The sequence below is a fragment of the Daphnia carinata genome, chromosome 3 (assembly GCF_022539665.2).
Source record: "Daphnia carinata strain CSIRO-1 chromosome 3, CSIRO_AGI_Dcar_HiC_V3, whole genome shotgun sequence".
Classification (NCBI taxonomy): domain Eukaryota; kingdom Metazoa; phylum Arthropoda; class Branchiopoda; order Diplostraca; family Daphniidae; genus Daphnia; species Daphnia carinata.
In genome coordinates, this window is record NC_081333.1 from 11,258,758 (window position 1) to 11,279,820 (window position 21,063).

Sequence of the window (21,063 nt, forward strand, 5' to 3'; positions counted from 1 at the left end):
ATACGTTGCACGCCATCAAAGTATATGTTATAGGCACCACACGATCGAATGCGCCATAAGGGGTGGGAACCGCATCTACTGAAAGAGTGATAACACACCACAGGGCACACATGATACAAGGAGCAGGAATGTCGTGACACGTACTGTGAAAACAGGTCACGCATTGATCCTCGATCCCTTTACTTTGTTTCGTTGATAAAATTGCAAATCCCCCGTGCTGTGTATACGTGGATGCACACAACATGTTTCTCTTTTGTTGTGTTGCAAAAAAAAAAAAAAAGAGAAAAAAGGAAAATGGGTACATAGCACACACGTTGATCTATAAATCTAGTAATATTTCTGCTCGTATTCTCTTCAGGAGCGTATCAATTAATTCACCTGGAATGAAATGTGTACAGCGTAATCTGGCAGTAATCAGCTTTGCTGCGCCATGAGATTGACGTCAGTCAGCACACGGGCTGCTAGAATAAAATATAGAGGGTTGCATGATTATTAAAAAGGGACAGATTTAAAGGGTATTATCTGTACCTAAAAATTTATATACGAAAAAGAAAAACGCATGATGACGTGCATCGGGAATGACAACAGCCTTCGATGTTGCCTGAAAAATTCGTCAATATTCTATAGGATAAAAGTCTCATACAGCCTATTTTCTATTAATGTGTAGACCTCTCTTTTTTCGCAACCACAATTGACGTCTTTACGTTGTTGTTGAACCAGATATAATGCCGAGCATTCGTGATTAGTTTGTTTGCCTTGGACTACACGAATGAGAAAAACATGTTTCCCTCCTATAAACGTAAACTCTGATGCGCATATAAAATGGCCGGTTTTTGTATTTATAGAAAGAAATGTTTAAATAAAATAAAGGGATTGGACGTATAAAGTAAGTTTTTTAAAAGCTGCCAAAAGTGCCAAATCGGTTGGAATATGCGATTTCCTACAACCATGATGTCTTGCCTTGATGTTTTGCAAGTTCTAGTGTTGTCTCCAATCGCCTCAAAGAAAATTGGCTATACATTTAAATAGGGCAGCTGAATAGTTTCTGTTTGATCATCTGGTTATAGCAAGAATGCCTGTAAAAATGAAACAAGATTGTCATGGTTCCAGTCGCATTTGTTTGAAGTCAAAAGACAAAGTTGCGTTAACTTAACGTTTCGTTTTTCGCGACACGAAAAATGACGTTATAGCGTGATTGTGTAGTTCCTATGAATCTCTGCAATTACATCACATGTCCCAGCAACAGCAGGAAGGTACTGATGATCGATACGGACACAAAGCATCATTTATATACGACGTCTTCTTCTTCCGGCTTATTAGACGCGTTTATAGCTACGGTGTACCTACTACAATTTATCATTGAGAGCTATGATGATAAAAATTATGGGCCAATGTTTGCGGCCATTTCTAATTCTTCTATAGCTCAAAATGAAAGAGAGTATTATTTTTTAAAAAATATATATCGCTTCTGTTTGTAAACATATTTATTTTTTTTTATTTGAATAGAAAGTAAAAGAAATCAGGTTTGAGGCAGATTGAAGATGGCGGCGGTCGTGATTAGATTCGAGGCTTTAGTATATCTGGCATGCCTCCATGAGCTGCACACATATATTTCAGTCATCCTTATTGCGGTGTATAGCTAAGCCTTTCTCTCTATACTTTATTTTGATGTTTTCTCCGTTTTCCTATTTAATGGCAAATGAACCAAAGCAATACCGATAGAAAAAAAATATCTATATAACTGATCAAAGCAAAAGTAAACATCTCCTATAAGCACAAGGTTCGCGGAAAATCTATTTTTCTATCAGCTCTATTCAAAGTAGAAAAAAAAGACGTTTCTGTTTTTTTTTATCTATTACACAGCCAACTTCTATCGTGATCGTGTCTGCTTGTATAGAGATGTCCCCTTTTTTTAAAAAATTTGAATTTGCGGTCGTTGCGGATCAAAGAAAAAGCAAAAACTTTCATGCGCTTCGTTTTTTGTTTTGTAATCGAGTAGAGTCGTCTTCGTTGGCACACACAAAAAGAAAGTATAGCGACAGCCGAGTGAAATATGGTACGGCATTGCGTCACTGGATAAATATTTACACACACTATATAGGCCTTGATATATCCATTATTCCAGAACTCTCTGCAAGTCGGATTGCATGCGTCTTACTGCGGGATTTGTCGCCCGGCTATTACATCTTCATAGATCTACGTACATTACGTATATAAATACAGTACTACATAAAATCTGCATGTTAGCTTTCTTTGTCTTCCAAACTTTAGTACTTTTTAACGACGCCTACGTTAAATGGTAAAATTTCATTTAAAACTATTTAAATGTGCTTTCAGTACAACCGGAGTGAGGCAATGAAAATAGGGCGTATATAGTCTTGCGATGTATGGGCTACTTGTGTTCATTCGAGGAAATGTTGAAGATATGCAGAATTTTCCACAACATCGCTCTTAATCACTCACAGAAATAGTAAACATTTTCATTGTGAAGCAAACGCATCTTGCAAGCTTAATAAACATAAGACTTTAGCAGACACACAAGCCTGTCAATTCAACTAGCTTCTCTGGAAACCATCAGGCTGTGTTAAGAGTTAATTGACTTGTTTTTGTGTGTTTCCCTGCAACGTGAAACATAATGATTTATAAGAAACATATACATGCAGAGACAGCCCAAGTATATATATGGTTGCGACAAACCATAAAACTTTTTAACGATTTTCATATGACTCCAGAGAAATGAAATGAGGCGTTTGGGAATTGATCAAAAGCTTTAATACACTTTTATTTAGTTCGAAAAAATAAAAGAAGTGAAAAAGAATAATAAAATAAAAAGGATATCCTATTTCTTTTCTCAAGATTGATGACCTTAACCTAATATTTTCTTTAAAGGGCGTGTGGATATAGAAAAAAAAAGAATGACACATCACCGAGTTCCTGGTGCATCCTTTACAATGCATTGACGGACAAGAAAAAAAAATCCATGAAATGTAGTATGTAAGACGGACGTGAATGAAAAGCACAAAAAAATAGTAATAAATTCAGCAAGTCGGTAGTGTCGGTCACGTTCTGCCAAAAGGCATAGCTAAGGGTTCTTCTTTGATATCTTTTTTTGTGATTTGCAAAAGAAAGCGCCGAGGTGGTCAGCACGAAATTCAATCAACACGTCATGATTTTCTAAAGAGATTGCGCATTCAGTTGTACGCATCGATGTCTGGTGTCGGTACTGGACGGAAAACGATATCTTATTCCGGCTGTTGTAACGCGCAGTACATGCAAAGGATATCACTCTCAGTCGTGGACAAGACCCAATCATATAGAATTCAGGTGATCATCTTTCGATTGTTGTGATTCATCGATTGTCTGGGCAGAGCGCTTCAATCCTGCGCATATAGAAGAACAAAACGTGATATTGTCGAACTCAGTCCTTCAATTCACTACTATTATGTTCATGGAACACGATAGCCTTTGCTATCGATTATTCTTGTAACAACAGCCAAAGTAGCAAGGACATGTGCGCATAAACAAGATGTCACCTGATTTTCGCAAAAATCGTTCCACGGGATTGTTGGATTCAAATTCTCGAATACAGAAATCTACTTAAACATGTTGATACAACAACAATAACAAAAAAAAAAAAATAAAGAAAAATAAAGAATTGGCATGGTGATGTTTGCTGATGTTGTGGGTTGCCAAAGGAGACCTTAGCGCGTTTGGTAAATACTTTTCGTGCAAGCCAATTGATTCAAAACACGAAGGGTCACCATTTCCCCCCCCCCCCTCTTTTTATTCCTGCTGTTTTCAAAATTTTTCAACCCGAATATATAGAAATCTGAACCGGAAACAATGTGTCGTGGGATTTCAATGAACATCCGATATCATATCGAAACTCTTTCGCACGAAAATTGAGCGATAGCAACGTTGCTGACGTGTTCATATTAAGTGTATATAAACCATTCCCGACAGTCGGAGGGGCTGTTTAGCTTTTCAATTGTTACGTGCAGTGAATATAGGCGGCTGGAACATATGGCAGAAAAAAAAGAGCTTCGAACGGCCTAAGGATTTTGATCATCCAATTTTTTTTTTTGTGTGCGTAACACTTTAGAGCAAAATGATTATCTGTAACAACTGTTTCAGCTGTTGCAGCTTCTTTTTAATCAGCGAGAGTCAAAGACAAAAAGTCGTATAAGAATAGAAAAAAAAAATCAAAACTTGCCAACAGTGACGTCAGAAGCCATCGCCGGCTTTGCATTTTTTTTTTCTTTCTCTCTTGCTTGCGTTTTCGGATTTTAGAGACAATAAAGACGGAAGACGCAATCAAGCGACGATTTGTCAGAATTTCTTTTTATGCGAGAGACACCGACGGTCTATATAGGCGCACCCAGTCGTGAAATTTTCCATGTCAATATACGATCTGCAAAAGAAGATTCGTTCTTTTGTCGACCATCGCCTGTCTCATTCATTTGTAATTGATTTTTAGCTTTCTTCCTTTTTTTTCCCCTTTCACGACTTATTTTTCTGCAATAAATAAAGAACAAGCTCTCATCATCGATCGGTCGTGGCTTTTCTCTTTCCCGAAAAATAACTCAATGACGCTTTTACTCAACTAGGGAAAGAAAAACACAAGAAACCTCTTGTCCGTTCTCCTTTGGTTTCATTACTAATGTATATATATACAGCATATATGTGTGTAAATGGGTTAAGCTCTTATTCGAGTAACCTAAACAGCTGAATTTAATTGCTGAAATTTTGACGGCAAAACGTTTGGGACAATAAAAAGCGTTAGTGTGTCAACGTGAGATAAACAATAAGTATACAGAACAATGAGATATAAACAATGACGAAAAGTTTTTTTTGAATTATGGACTAGGTCTACGTTAAAAAGGGCCACGCCTCGTGACTGACATGAAAGCCAATTGATTTAATGTCTGTAAACGTATTGGTTATTGTTCTCCATCCTTCTGCTCTTCTTAGATACACAAGTCATTTAATGGGCGAATGGAGTAAGAACATCAGACGTCTAACTGAAGAAGGAAAAAAAAACAGACTTGCTGGCCGTCATCACGGTGTGATTACCAATTTTCCCATCCGGTCAATCCGCTCCCTTCATCAGTGGAAAGTATACCCAATTGTCTAAAAAGATAGACGGTCTGACGTCATGAAGATCTTGAGTTTATCGAACGCACGGATTCTTCTCAACTTAGTTACATCTGAACCGAGAACAAAACGCAAGAAACACACGTACGTATGTACTTAGCCGAGTAGGATAGAAGACCGGATTTCTTTTTTTTTTGTACAACAATCCGAGTAGGAATATAAAAGATCTACAAAAGTAGCACTATACATGTATGAAGATCGTGACTTTGTTTGAATATTAGATACAATTCAATAGAAGTCTAACCTACATAGACCTTGTCTCCCAGTTCAATCCGGTGATGTGCAACGTAATCACATTGGCTTAGAGATGTTAACTTGTACATCACATTCTCGAACTTCCGTTCAATAATATTTTTTTTTTTTTTCGTGAGTTTTAACTGTATTACGAACCATAATTGCTGTCGTTTTTTTAATCAGGAAAAGATCGGACGGGAAATACGTTTTTAGTCGATAAACTCAGTTCATCCGAGTCGTTATATCAACCGTACATTTTACTTGACGTGTGTTTATAAAGTACATTAATCCTACTACAGTGTGTACGTGATTATGTACGGTGGTAGAACAAATGAAACAGTAAGAAAACAAATAGAAAAAAATCGTCATCTGACGGACATATACTTTCTCCCTATTCTTTTTTTTTAGAGATGTGTGTAGTCAGATGGACGATATCGGGGATAAGGGCATCCTATTTTCTTCCTTTTTTCGGACGGAACCCAACTTCCAACTTCCGTGTCATCACGAAGCGTCCTCCGAAAAGGACAATGGTACAAAAATACAAGAAAGAAAAACAAATAGATATACCACAATACTAGAGATTGCACCATTTTTTTCTTTTTATGATAAAAATAAAAAGAGATCAGATGACCAAAGGGAACCAGAAAAACAAAAATGTTAAAAAGCCTCCAAGGGGAAATGCCGACTTGTCCCGCGGAATCGGTACATGGTTGGACAACCGGCCAAATAAATCCATAGAGAGAGATAGAGACATGTATCAACAACAAAGTCATAGGGTTTAACGAGATCGTTACAAGCACTCATCCGTTGATGTGTTTCCTTCTTTTTTTCTTCTTTCGTCAGTATGTCGTCAAAAGACGGAACCCCGAAAATAACGTCATTGACCCGATTTCGACCTTGGACGATTCGTCAACGTCTAATAGATAAAGATTCTTTTTGAAAATTGGGACCCGACATGAAATAGTCGTCTGCTAAGGGAAAACATTCAGTTGCACGTCGACGCAGAGTTGAATCAATTGTTTATCCAACTGGCGAAGTCTTGTACACGTCGAAATCAAGTGAAGGATTCTCATTAGAAGAGAAAGAATCCTTTGGAAAACGTTGCTTCAGAAATTATTACGTCTTTTGGGGTAAGTCTGAAAAAGAAAAATGTAAATTATGTTCGTGTGTGTGTGTATGTGTGTGGTATGAAAGGGCAAGGCTACGATAGTTGAGGGATTTGATTGGGCTTCTACGGGTGTTATGTCAAACCGTTGATGAAGTGTCGCATTTCCATATCCCCCCCCCCCCCCCCCCCCCGTCGTATTTCTTCAAATTAACAAAGAAACCTGCTAAAGGATTTTCTTCTATTCGAGATTATTCCTTTGAACTTACTTCGTATTTCAACCCTTTCTTAAATATTTGTTCCACTTGGCTTATAGAATCCCCATCGATTCGCTTAGGAAAAACACGTTTAGATTCAAGGAAGGCTGTCACGAAAACTGTTTTCTTTTTTTTTATGGAACGATTTTGCATTTGGAAACTCTGTTTGAAAGCTCTTGCAGCAAGAGTCAACCTTCTATGGAACAAGGGCGTGGTTTCAGCACGTCCCAAGACTCTCGCTTGCCAAGTTGAATGGCTAGTCAAAGTTCATGAGCACAATGTTATAATATCCGAAACTTTGATTTCTATCCGTGGGTAATCAGTGCTACTGTCTGACGCTACTTCGTGAATCCAATGGGGCCCGTCGAAAATAAAAATGAACGTCGTGCACACGTTTCAAATAGCCGATGTAGACAAAAAAGGGCAAAGCTTAAATTAAAAAAAAAAAAAACATATCTTCATCGTGCATTAGATTGGATATGGGAGGGGTGTTCGTTAATTAGGGATAGCATATTAGGGCAAGTTGTGTCTTTTGATCGGGATTTGGGTATGGACGCAAGTTTTCGTGAGTCTCCCAGTTGCATTGATCGAAAATGGGTTCTTGTATATGAGTTTCCGGCCATCTTTGCTAAACAAATCGGGCCGCCAACTACGTTCAAGGCAAAGTCGATGTGTGTCTGGAACAACTTAACAGTCTAAGATGCGCGTTGACGCTTTATAGAGCAAAGTTACAGGTCGCCTTTCACATAATTTGATGGCACGTGAAGATGGCCGCGTAGATCGTTGGGCATAAAAACTTTTTTTTTTTTTACTTATTATTTAATACGTACACGTCTGACTTTCCAGTCATCGTTAGAAATCGTACCCAACTTTTGGTGCATGTCATTTTCGTTAAAAAACAAAAAACGGTTCGTCCCAAAGTCGTTGCCTACCCCGTGAATGTTCGCGTTGTGTAGGAGGTCAGTTAAATGGAGAAGAACATAAGTTTTGCAAGAGAACGTGAGTCGAATAAATGCTAATCATTCTTGGCTGTTTTTGGCGTGAAAGACATTGTGCAAATACGCCGTAACGTGTTTTGCATGGTATCCGCGCTTTCCGTGCGCGTTTTGTTTCGCGCAAATTTCTGAATATTTTTGCCAGCACGTAACAAGATAAAGGGATTGGTGTGTAGAGAGGAAAAACAAAAACTACGTGGCGTGAATTTTGCGTGTAACGAGTATTTTCGTAATCTTCTTTATTTGTTGTACTCCCACGTTGGAAATATGAAAAACAACTCGGACTTCATCGCGCCTAATTCTTTCTTTAAGTCCTGCGGATCTTCTCAACGAAATGGCATGTGTTGCCTTAGTTTAAGCAGACAGTTCATTCACCTATCATTTACAAAGAAAAATGTAAATCTTCTTCCGTTTTTGTGTGTGTGGTCATGACACGTGATATGCTCACATCCGTTCTACGAGTACCGCCTTACTCTTACCGTGCGCCTTTGCGCGTATGTGCAAGAAACATCGATCCGGCCGAAAGATGTTCATCGCGACCCTTTTGCATATGAAATTCTTTTCCAAAAAAATCTTTTAAAATCCATTTTCTAACGTGTAAATATTAGTCCATGTATGCTTCTGTCAGAAATACGAATTTCATCCCTTAAAATCGATTCAGGTTGACTTGTTTTTCCTATTTTCATTTTTATCCGTTGTACAAGACCGCCGTGAGTTCAATCAACTGCAACTCTTTATGATGATGTACATCTCTTTTTTTTTCTTTCTCTCTCTCGCACTCTTTAGCTTCGTCTGATGTTTGTGCATCGAAATAGAAGGGCAGTCGCTGTTGAAGTAGCTTGAACTTTCACTTGAAGTAGCAGCGTTCCTCTCTTTTAATATAATCCCTTCATCGGGACGTATATGCTATGTAGCGCACGAACGAAATTCCCCGCTAGTCTTTCCAGTAGTGCTTTAACATTTTTTTTTTTCTTTTTTGCTTCACTTTTTTTTTATCTAGTACGACTAGCATTTTTTCGATCATTGAAAAGGATTATTTTTTTTTTCTCTCTCTCCGGATCTATTTCCCCTCCTTTGACGTTTTGGTGGATAGTCACGACCTGCATGAGAGATGAGTAAGGAATTTATCTTCAGAGTAAAAAGAAAAAAAAAAAAAATCTTTGCTTCTTCGTGAAAAACACTTAAGAAATCTCTGTTCACCGACCTCTCGTGTCTTTTTTTTTTTCATTTCCCCTCTCGTTGAAGACTTGAGATTGAAGGACTTGCTGGAACTCTTGTGTTGACTCTCGCTTCTAGCCTCGCTACCATGAGCAGCTGTATACTTTTAAATGTCGTTGCTGTCCAGCTTGTCCAGCAGGTCGACATTGATTATGCGATCGAATTTATTTTATTCGTACGTACGACGCCTGGCAGTTGTCATTGATTTCCGTGCGCCATCCGCGTTCCGATTGATTACACACGTCCTCCACAGCACATACCCCATTTAGACATGCTGATCTCTGGGCCCCCTCTTTTCCTTTTAAACGTCCGCTTTTTATTATAATTTGCAAGGGGGGCTAGGGTTAGCCTTGAGATTGGATTGAAAGTGGAAAGTTGGTAGGGTAGGTCGCAGCAGGATCTACGATGTAGGTGTAGGTCACCATCTGCGCGGTAAGTTTCCGGGTTTTCAAAGCAGAGACCTTATTCGCAGATGGGAGGGGGGGAGTATGATCATCATCGGGAGAGTCGTCACGCTCTCGTGGTAAGCACGGAAGGTATTACCAAGAGGGTCAGGAAGGAAAAGGGTTTATTCCTGCTGGTAATCGATCTAGAATGTGATCCCTTTTTTTTTAAATATATATTTTCCTTGTTAATCTGTTTCGTTGGAGGAAAAAGAAAAGGGGGAACCACTTCTTGATATACTTTTTTAATACATCTGTTCCAGCTGACCGGAGGGAACGTGAATCAGATATACACACTCGCCTCTTTTTCTCTCGCCTTTGTACAAACGAGTTGCTTAACTATACAATTTGGCACGTCACTTGAATGTAATCAGCTCGATTTTTAACAGATCTTTTTATTCCGTTATTTCTTTTGAAAAATTCTGCACAGAAAAAAGGGAGAACATTTAGGTCTTCCTATAATCACCACATGTTGTTGTTGATTCTTTTTTTTTTGGAAGGGGGGAATCGGAAATTTGGAACACACGTAGACCGGCTCCATAGTGTGTAGGTCTTCTTTGGTGTAGGAAATGGGAAAGAAAAAAGAAGGTCGCATCCGATCGATTCGTATTTCCCAAGTCATCTCTTTTCCCCTGCCATTTTTTTTTTGTTTGTTTGGTTCTTTACCACCATACACCGATCAATGGTGTCAGCAAGGGAAGCCGCTTGTCGTGAAAAAGAATGAAATAACGTCAAAAACTCTTGTAGGGGCTCTCGATCCTCTTTGGAAATACGTGCGTCCGCATACACGATCCCGTTTGATATAGGCACGTAACGTACCAATAACATCCAAAGGCAAAAAGTTTGTCACGTGCGCACAAATGTCGATCGGTCACTTGTTTCTCCGCCGAAACGCATTTGCAAGTAAAGAAAAAAAAAAAAAGAGAGGAACTCTATTTTGGCTTTTTATATTGGCAATCGACATTTTGAAATTTCTGAAAAATTTCCTTTTTATGAAAGCGTCCGTGATCATTTCCGACTAGGATCGTTTGTTTCGTATCGAAATAGGGAGGACGGTAATGCGACTGAATTGCAACCCTTTCTCCAGTTCATTTTTTTCTATCGAACGCGGCACATTTTTTTTTCTTATTTACTTTAAAAAATTGCGAATGTTTCAGGACCATCTGCAGTGAACGTGACACATCAAATTTGCGACCGTAATTTCATTTTTTTTTTCTTCCCTCCTTTTATGCGTAGAGGCCTTTTGATCGTCAATTGAATTCGTTCTATGCGATTATTCATTTCAGTCGCTACACTAGTCGGCATGAGTTGGTCAGCTCTTTAACGTGTACGGTAACAACGTATAGGTGTCTGAATATGTTGATGTGTGTATAGCGAAATCAATACGGAATAGGCAGCTGACTGTCGCCCTAGATGCGAGGATCGTTGTACATACGTGTGTCGCGTGATAACGCAACATCTCTCTGAATATACAAAAGAGACGATGAGCCAAAGCCTCGCTAGAATTGCAATCTATCCACCCACATTGATATTGCCTCCCATTTTCAATCTATTGAAGATGATTGTAATAAAATATTTCTTCCCCCTTTTAAAGATGATTATTGTTATGAAAAAAAGAAAATAGGGTGTTTTTATGTGTAAACGTATTGATAATACCAACACCACAAAAACTGCTGTGTATACGCACGGCTGACGACGGGGCTTATTATTGTTATGAGACCTCGAGAATAGGAATAAAAACTTGTGTGTGTGTGTTAATATATTCCGTTGGTGAGAAGGCCGTATATATAGCTGGTTAAGAGGCGCGCGCGTGTAGAAGCCGATTTCAAATGCGGAATGTATAAATTTTAACGGCAGCATAGAAAAGTCTAAAGTCTTTTTTAAAATAAAAAAAAAAAAAAAAAAGATAATTCAATGCGCCAAAATTGCGCAGCCACACACTGCTTGCTTATGTAGGCCGGGATGTTCCGGCGCGCTGGCGTAACAATCCGCTTGCAAAGCGTGGCCGAATTATTCCGATCACGAGGTTTTCCCAAAGCAATCGATGCCTAGTTTTTTTTTAAAGAAAGAATCACACAGAGAAAAGATTTTCGTTTTAGCTTCGTGAGAGAGCAAAAATAATAAAAAATAATAATAATAAAAAAAGAAAGAAATCGAACCTTTATTAGTGTGGCTTATACCGCGCAGCCATTTCTTTTTTTATTGGTGGGTGTGGTTGATGGAGGCTTATATAGAAAAATGTTATCGGAAGGATTGCAAATGCCGTGCATGACATTCAGACAAGATATATACCTTTAACAAAGGCGAATAGCATTTGCGAACTTTACTGCGTGTCGGCAAAAATCAGACATGAAGCCGCAAACGTTTTCTTTTGATGAATTCTTTTTTTTTTTTTTTTACTTCTTTCCCTTTTCAGGGGGGTGGGCGATTGTACCATTCTTTTCTCTTTGTATACGAGGCACTTGTCGGAAACACGCCAAAGGGGATGCAGATAAAAAAAAAAAAAAAAAGAAGTCGTTCAACTCGTCAGTTAGGATTGGACAACACGAGCAAAAAAAAGAACGTTTCAAAGGGGGGCATCTATTCACAAAAGAGAGGAAAATCAAGACCTGACTTACTACATAATAGAATCATTTTTATAGGTCGAAATGAAACACGTACAAATGCATGCAGGATCGACAAAAAAAAAAAATAAACTTCCATCATAACCTTCTCGCGTAATGGGTTCTTATTTTTGTTCAGACTTCTGTGAGGTAAAATAACAAGCTTTTGCTATAGCAATCATTTCCATGGTTGGGATTGAGTCGGCTTAATGAATATTGATGGAATCAATGAATTGGGTGTTTCCTTCTTTTGGCTTCCGTTCGTGAAAAGTGGGCGGAATGTATGCAGGCGGTAGGAAGCGCCAAGAATAACAGACCTTGTACCATTTTCCTCATTTTTTTTTTGGTTTACATTTTTAATGAATGGTAGTTGTGTAACACTCTCACAAATTAATTGCAACATAAGGTACATTAAACAGTTGGGATTTTTTTTTAAAGAAAAGACACTTTACTCTTCTTAATTGTGATTGATATATACACGTTAGCAGTTAACGTAGTAGCAACTCGAAACCGGTTCTAATCAGCACTTTGCGTGGACGTGTAGACGTGCGATTCACATAAGCAATTTGATGATGTAATCGGGTTCTTTTTCACATGTGTGCCCAATTTCGTCGCCATGGCAACCAAGTGGGATTATAAAAAAAACGCAGATTGTGTCGATTATCTTCTCCTGAGTTAATCGATGAGTACAGGTAGAGTTGTTAACAGAATCCAAGTGGGATCTAGTCCTCCCCGTTGTGAATGATGAATCGAAAGAGATACTACATCAGGTCTTTTCCGGTCCAGCACAACTCTATTGTTGGTACATAAGTGTTTTTTTTTTTTTTTATTTACGTGGTAGTATTCTCTTCGACAATGATGTCGCTCGTATAACAGACAGGAGTCCTCGAGAGTCGCATAAAAAGTCGAGAGAGCGAGAAATCCGTGTGATAACATCATCAAATATCAGTTTGTCTACACACATAGAGAGAGAGACATAGTAGTTTGTAGCCATTGAAACTGTCACGAAAGTCCGCAATAACTAAATAACCTTATGGATCACCTACGCAAGTCTGCTTTGGCCACTGTACAACATGAAGTAGCGCAGCCATCGCGGCCCTTATTTTAATGCAATCGGGATCTATTTGATTTCCAGCAAAAGTGTCCCTCTAGAGCCGCGGAAAAGCGTAAATATATATTTACACGAAAGCCAGCAGCCGAGTTATCATAATGGCGAGTTAGGGAAAGGCTAGTTTATGTAGGGCACACAGCAGTTGGCCACTCAAAACTTTACAAGCACAACTGGGTGTGTCTGTGTGTATATATACATGGTGACTGTGTCGAGAGAGAGAGCATTGGAAAAATAAACAAGCCCTGAACATTCACCAACGTAAAAGGTAATGGAGAGAAAAATGGCGGAAGGTAGACACGCGACGCCAGAGACGGGATTACAATCTTCCTTTTCTTATAAAGGCGCCGCGTCCCCGCGTATTGACGTTTAGACGTAGGTAGTGTAGGAATACGAGGATCTGCTTCGTGCAAGAAACAGCTCGGCAGTGCGACAGTTCGTACCGCGTTCCAGGAAAACGGGGAAGCGCAAAACAATTGATGAAAAACATCGGTTCTAATAGTCGTTCAGTTTATCTTGGCCTTCGTGAGATCGTTCTAGTGTAGACGAAACATCGGACGTTTCTAACCAACGTTGTTTTTATTATTTACCGAGTAAAAAAAAAAAATGGACCGCTAGAAAGAAAAAGGAAATAACGTTTCATTTCATCTTCGCCAACCGGATGTAGCGTCTTATTGAATCAAAAAAAAGAATTTCCCGTTTTGTTCTTTTTGTTTCCTTGACTACCGCATCTTTCACGACTGTTTGATCCCGCCACCATTTTCCTATTTCCGACGTATTTTTTTTTTTCTTTTCGTTGGAATACATATTAAAAGAATAAATATTGTAGAAGAAGAAAAAGTCCTTTACCTGGCGTTGCGACATCGACGAGAGAATTCTTTTATTTGAAGACGATGCACTTCAAGATGATGTTAGCGGGTTGGCTTGTTCTTTTTTCCCTTTTCACTGCTTGTATATGTGTATAGGAGGCGATTTAGAATGCCTGGCATTTGAGAGGCGTCTCAGGCAAAGTTAAAAAAAAAGGACAAGTGACAGGTCCTTGAGTAACTGGAATTCCTATAGAATAAGATCCATTCTTCTCGTGTTTGACGGAACTTTTGGAGGAATTCTTTATGCACTTTCTCCGATATGCCAATCTGCTTTGAATGGCAAAGTTCCGCGAACCGTTCACGCCAGTTAATAATCCGCCAATTGAATGGTTGCATTCAAAAACTATCGACATTGAACCAATAACATTTTCATTTTGATTCGCAAAGGTTGTTCTTTAATTATTAATGATACAATGTGTCTTCCCTGAAGTGGCTACTCGTCATGTGAAACGTGACGCGATGCCATCCGTCCTGTCCAACGAAACACACAGGTACACTCACGCACGAAACGGGAATAAAGGGGGGGAGGTGAACGAAGCAACACCCGTAACAAATTTCGAGAGAGTAATGTGAGAGAGATCAAATAGCGCGCATATAATCAAAAGAGCGTGTTGACGTAGCAATGGCCAAGAGTGGACTGGTGGTGTCTGGGATCAACCCGATCCCGTTTGCCCGCATTCGCCGTCAACATACACACAAATCAAAACGGTGCAATTGTGTTTTTGTTACTTTCCGTGCGAGTGACTGTGAACACCATCTAGCGAGCTGGACTGCCTTTTTGTAATTCTCTTAACTAATCCGCTATTTTTTTTTTTTTAGAGAGAGAGAGAGAGAGAGAGAGAGAGAGAGAGAAAAGAAAAAAAAAGGGGAAGGAATGAAAAGGGAGTGTCATTGATGAGGGCGAGTCGGACGTGCGGGATATCCTTCGGGACTAATTTCCACCTGAGCCAACACCCTTCGTTAGGAAGTCTCTTTCATCGCTTAATTTAAAGCAGCAAATAAATATTCAGCCGCGTCCCATTTGCTTCTCAGCAGTTCTCACTAATGTTGACTGATATGAAAACACGCGAAAGGGAAAAAAACAAACAAAAAACAGGGGGAGGGTGCAGACATTGAGAACAATCCAATTACCGCACAGCAGTCGTCAGAAGTATAATGTGGACCCTACTCGTTTTTCGCTTCTTCGGGAGAAGTGCGTCTTATCATAAAGTAGGAGGACGGAGGTCTCCTATGTAAGTACAGATCATCATAAACATATGCGGGGAGCTATTTGTAGTCGAGCAGCACTCGTAACCGCTATTACTCTATACTTGCTACAAAGAACCCATACATGATACTATTTAATAGCATAAAAAGAAACGAAAAAAAAAAAAGAAAGAGCCGGAAGAAAGATAAAGGGAAATTGTTCTCTTTCGTGGCAGGAAGAGGGGAACAAAAAAAAAAAAAAAGAACGAACTTGTCTCCAGAAAGTCAAGAAAAAAAAAAGAGATAGGAATTGTTTGTGGAATTTTAAGTGCGTGTCGATCTGCGTGATGCGAATCCCGCAAAAGAATCGTGAATAATAGTTTTCACGTCCCCTGTACAATACGATCCGTGTGGCCTTTTGACTAAATCAAGGCCGAAGAGGGGAAGTATCACTTGTACATCCAACCGATAATCGAACGTTGTTCAATCAAGTATAAAGAATTAAAGATGATGTTGGGATGATTCTAGCGATCATCGAATCGAAATCCATCGGTATTGTGTCGCCGAAAGCCTTGATTGCTGGGAGTGGTCGTACATTTTTAAGCAAACCGATGACTGTCCCAATTGTAATGCGTTTTTAACGGTCGCATAGACATGCAGGATCGATGACAAAATCTTGTGTTTACTCCCAGTGTCTAGTTCTCGGGATAAGTCACACGAAAAAAAAAAGGAAAGCTTTTGGCGAAATCGATCCTTACTCTACGGGGATAAAGAAAAAGAAAGAACATAAAGGAAACGAAGCTCGAAACCGTGTTTTCACTTTCACGGTCCTTCGCTTTTCTCCGTAACGGGGAATAAGCGTCGACTGTGTGCGTGGATGCTCGCCATTATTATCCCGAGTCTCCCTGTCGCCGCGGTTTCAAAGACACACCCGAAAATCGTTCACTTTCAAATGGATGTCGAGAACAAAATAAGGAAGGAACATTATATAGTCCACCTACGACAGCGATTATTGTCTTTACAAAAAATGTAATGCGTATTCCAGTTTTGTTCCTCGTTTCCATCCTTATTTTGTTCCCGCACGGATGCGTTGCAAAATTCACAATAGACTACCAGTAGGTTTCTTCTGGGAAAAATTCAAATAGCAGCAATAAGTTAAAAGCGCTACCGGCCAAGCCCTTTAATTAGGTACACAAGTCGGAAGGCAAATAATAAAAATAACATGGCGGAGGGAGAAAAACAAAAATTCACCAAGTCTTTTTGCTTTTGCTTTTTTTTTGAGGAGGGTAACCTTATGCCAGGAAGTAGGATCGATGTCGATGCGCACCGTGACGTCAACAGATCCGCCTCGCGGGAATTTCGGGTCGCATTCCATTTCCTTCTCTTATTTTCTTTTTCGTTCATCTCCCTCTTCCTTTTTGGTCTTTCTTCTTTTGACCGGCTGTTTGCTCGGACCGGCAGCATCGAATAATGTGGACAGACAATGTCAACGCCAATCTGCACAGTCCATGTCTGCATGTCGTCGTCAACTTGTTTCCTTTTCGTCCCGTTTTTTTTTTTCTTTTACGTCTTTGTTCTTGCTCGTATTCATTCCATTTTCTCTCGTTTCTTTTTGAAATATATGTATATCTCCATTTCTGGTATTTCCAATGCAGAATTTATTGATCGGAAGAAGAAGAAGATTCAGGCTGTGTCATGTTCTTCTTTTTGATTTTGACCGGCGTGATTTGCTTTCTGCTGGGCATGGCCGTGACATTGGCTATCGGCCAGCGTAACATCCTCTACTGGCTCATGCCGTTGGACGAGGACAAGTTGCTGCCCACGGTGGACCCAGCCAACAACACCCCACTGGTTGAGACAGACCAACCGATTTCCATCGGACTGCCCGAGGTGAGTACGCGTGGCTGTTTGTATAGGATTAGAGAGTCGCGATATTCAATGCCTTTTGTGACACGTCACTCAAGTCCGCTGTCATTGTCGTTCACGTTGATCTGTGTGTGCTATTAATGATGCATTCGCAGGAGTTGACGGAACAGCTGACTGAAGAGAAAACAATCCCAACTTCAGAAGTGACCGATAAAGAAGTCGAGCAACGGGATGACACTTTGCTGGCCATCAATCTATTAATGCAATTCTTCTTTCGCGAAGCGCAAAACAACGGGATCGTGCGTCGCTTCCTTATCCATCGGATCAATAAAGAGATGAACGAAGGAGTGGAGAAAGGAGGGCCGACTGTCAACAAAATTATCAAAGGATTAAAGGTGTGAATCATCATTAACGTGACATTCTCGAAATCTGTTGCACTGTTTCCCCTTTGGCAGATTTACGACATTGAAATGGGAACGAAAGCGCCTTCCATCCGCGGTATCGACGTCAACAGCCTCGTGCTGGACGAGGACCAAAAATTGATCGAATCCGTCGACGTGGGCATCGATCTTGAATATAGTGGCGGTTTCGCTATTGGCATCGATGTCGCATTGGCCTACGGAAAGACGGCCTTCATGTCCGCAAAAGGTAGGTCATTTTCTTTCTCATCGACTATCTGGATGTTTTCACGATAATACCTCGTTTCGTCCTCAGTGTCTCGATTGGAAGGGAATTTGCGTATAAAGTTTGCCCGGCTGCCTTATTCCCATTGGACTGTAGCTTTCTGTCCGCCACCTACACTTGAAGTAGCAATCAGTTCGCGGATTCAAGGCCAGTCTTATGGAGTTGTCACTGATTTATTAGCTACTTTGGTACGCTCACAACAGTTCCCGATTGAAAAGATAATAGAATTTTTCATTCGATCTTTCCGGCCTGTGCATAGATCGAAAGTTGGATTCAGAAACAACATTCGCTTCCCAATTCCAAAATGCTCACTCATCCCCTCTTCCCGGATCCGGATCATGCCATCATGAGACCGGTTCCAGCGCCGACGTCGAGGCCCATTAGAAAAGGAAGACTTCAAGTGACCGTCATGGATGTCACGCGTCTTGATCCTTCTCTCATTCAAGCTGAAGGCCTCTTCTGCATCTTAGCCTTAGGTTGGAACGCTACAAACTGTCACTGGAACGAAAATTTCTTTGCCGCGATCCGTTAAACGTTTTCTCGTAATTTTGCTCGCCTAACAGACAGCTGTCCGTGGATTGATTTCGCCCCATCAGAGACAGTGGGTCACGTTCTGCTCGATATCCGCATGATACGCAAGAGAGACAGACCATTGGGATTCGTCTTTCACGGTCTGCCCGCAGGGACGGTAATGGATTTGGCCTAAATAGCACATCGGCTATTTCTGCGAAACAAAACAAGTTTTCTTTTGGCCTCACAGATTGTGTTTGTTTTCTATTCTGCTTTTTCTCGTCTCATTTAGTCCGATTTTTCGGCCATCGACGAGATTGTTCTAGATCTGGTGCGGAGCCCAACTGGAATCGTGGTGGTAAATACTGAACCAGGATCCGCAGCCGACGAGGCTGGATTCAGAGCCGGAGATGTTATCCTAGAAGTAAACGGCTTACCCGTCAGCTCAGTTAGACAAGTCTTGCGTGCTATTACTAACGCAGAAGCCAAATATGTCATCATTCGCATCGATCGATTTATTCCGGCCATCAAGACGAAGGTTAGCTTATCATTAGTTAGTTGACGGCTGTTGACCGAGCCATTCAAGTGAATAAAATATTATCAACAGGTCGATGCGTTTGAAGCCCAAAAGCCAATGATAGCCGGTAAGAACAACGACATGTTGCAAATATTTTATGCTTTAAACTCTGGAAGTTTGATTGATGCCCAATTATTTTTTTTGGAAGGATTCAAACAGGGAGCTTTGTATCCACTTCCAGATGATTTGGTTGGAATTCACCGAGAGACCATTGGCAGGATGGTTGGATTAGAAATGAAACGAACAGAAACTTACCCAATGAGCAAAGTGAGACAACCAATCAGATTACTCGAGGCAAGCGTAGCTAATCATTATGTTTTCAACTCATATTTTTTTAGGTAGTCCATTTAGGCGATACGTTGGAATTCGGCGTATTACCCGGCCAGAGATTTCTCAACTTGTCCGTCTGGTTGACTGGCGTCCAAGGCGATGAATGCAACGTAACCAGCAGCGGAGCGGCCAGTGTGAGTATTGAACCGCCCAAAAAATTCAGTTTCAGCAAACTATTTGAGCTGAAAAAAGACCTCCCGCCAACATCGGATGAAACGGCCGTTAAAGAGCCACCGAAAGAGGTCCGAATCGGATATATCAACGTCAGCTTGGCTGAGATTATAGCCGATTGTCACCTCAACACCCAGGGCCATCACGTCTCGACTTATCAGCTGTACCCAGCAGATCTTCAAGCATCTCTCGGGTAACAAATGGAGCGTTTCCGTGTAATGGATTTACAAAATTGATTGTGTCGCAATTTTTGCCCTTATAGTCGGAAACATCCATTAAAGGACCAGCCGGGATTCGATCCTCGGCTATGCTACGGAGATATCGTACTTTCGTTCATCTACCAGCCGGACGAGGTTCAAGAAACTGAAGAAACGCCTCTGCCGGAAGAAACATTAGCCGAACGAGCGGAACCTAGCGAACGGGAACGTTCACAAGTAGATGTCGTGATTTATGAGCTCAAACGACCGCACGATTGGACACTGAAACGTTTCGGTCAACTCGAGAACTGCGACATTTGTCAGTCGAAGGTTAGTGGCTGATAATTTTTCTTCTTTTTTTTTCGGACAGATATTGTTAAACGGATTCTATTTTTTATTGCATGATGTAGATATGGCTTGGCGAGGGCCTTTATTGTCCCAGGTGTGGATTAATCATTCACAAGAAATGTTTCAAACGCATACTTGTCGAGAACAGGAAATGGTGCAGCGTCAACCAATCCATCGCCAAGATTGACGATTACTACATTTCTAATGTTCCAATTCCGGCTGACAATATTAAGGTATTAAAAACAATCAATCAAGTGCAAACAGTTAAAACCCCGCCTCAACAGCGGGGAGTACATAGGCTGTGTATAACTATTGTCGTGTACTTATTTGTCTAATCTAGTCGGATTTAGAAGGAAACCCGTTTCAAGTGGATGAAGAAAATGAAGAAGCGAGTGAACTTGAAACGGTGGTGGAAAGATTGCAGGTACGGGACCACAACGAATCCCTGATAAGATTGGCCAAGGAATCCGGACGAAAACTATGGAATCATTTAGATGTAGAGAAACGTCGCAATAAAATATCTTCCATGGTACTATAAGGCAAAGTTATATATGCTAATGGCATGTAAGATAAAACCCTCTTGACTTTCTTTCAGCTAAACAAAATAGAAGACGCTGTTAGGGCTGAAACAATCCGCCGGTACGAGCTGGCAGCCGAGTGGGAGAAATCAGCTTCATATTTGTCGGGGGATAGTGACGTTGGTAATAGGAAATGGGTCGAAGTGGAACTGGCATCGTCAGAGAAGAAACGTCAAGCGTTGGTCCTCCTCGAACTCTATTTCGGCGTTGCTTGGCAAGATGTAGAAGAACATTTAGATCAAAGTGAATGATTGTTTAGACTAAAAATATGGAGTTATCGTGTTTTTAATAACATAAACGTTTTAGATAAGTAATGTCAGAGTGACACTACATTGCTACATTTAAATAAACGAGATATTTTATGCTCTTTCCCTAATTAATTATGTCGGTCGACATGAAACAGTTCCAGGAACAGTTGGACGAAAAGCAAATCAGTTACTTGGAAGCGGGGGGGGGGGGGGGGGGTAACTTATAGCGAAAAAGTGGAAAAAAAGGTTAAAAAAAATGGGAAAGGTAAAGGTCAAACAACGTGGAAAACAGAAAGCCTTTTTAAACGCACAGGTAGGGTACGAAAAGGGAAAAAGGTGAGATGGGGTTGGGATTTTGCCGGCAGTTATGTCCTATACCGTTG

At 40.4% G+C, this 21,063-nt stretch overlaps 2 protein-coding genes and 1 long non-coding RNA gene across 3 annotated transcripts in view; 1 reads left to right on the forward strand and 2 right to left on the reverse strand.

Annotated features, from left to right (window-relative positions):
* The window catches only part of LOC130697568 (uncharacterized), a 30,017-nt gene extending 15,741 nt beyond the window's left edge, over positions 1–14,276 (reverse strand). The window contains exon 1 of the mRNA XM_057520480.2: positions 13,967–14,276. The gene's annotated coding sequence lies outside the window, so the exon portion shown is untranslated. The remainder of the gene's footprint in view (positions 1–13,966) is intronic.
* LOC130697572 (PDZ domain-containing protein 8-like) lies at positions 6,399–20,740 on the forward strand. The gene is made up of 15 exons (XM_057520488.2): positions 6,399–6,518; positions 16,827–17,061; positions 17,193–17,432; positions 17,493–17,685; positions 17,752–17,909; positions 17,981–18,197; positions 18,285–18,409; positions 18,524–18,769; positions 18,839–18,875; positions 18,957–19,075; positions 19,147–19,502; positions 19,572–19,836; positions 19,917–20,087; positions 20,195–20,383; positions 20,450–20,740. Exons 2-15 carry the CDS (start codon positions 16,867–16,869, stop codon positions 20,681–20,683), a joined length of 2,745 nt encoding a protein of 914 aa, XP_057376471.1. The 5' UTR covers positions 6,399–6,518; positions 16,827–16,866; the 3' UTR covers positions 20,684–20,740.
* LOC132087860 (uncharacterized) lies at positions 11,340–11,853 on the reverse strand. Its single transcript, XR_009420726.1, has 3 exons — positions 11,699–11,853; positions 11,566–11,631; positions 11,340–11,454 (listed from the first exon to the last, which is right to left on the reverse strand). It is a non-coding gene; the product is annotated as an uncharacterized LOC132087860 (long non-coding RNA).
* Positions 20,741–21,063: the final 323 nt, after the last annotated feature.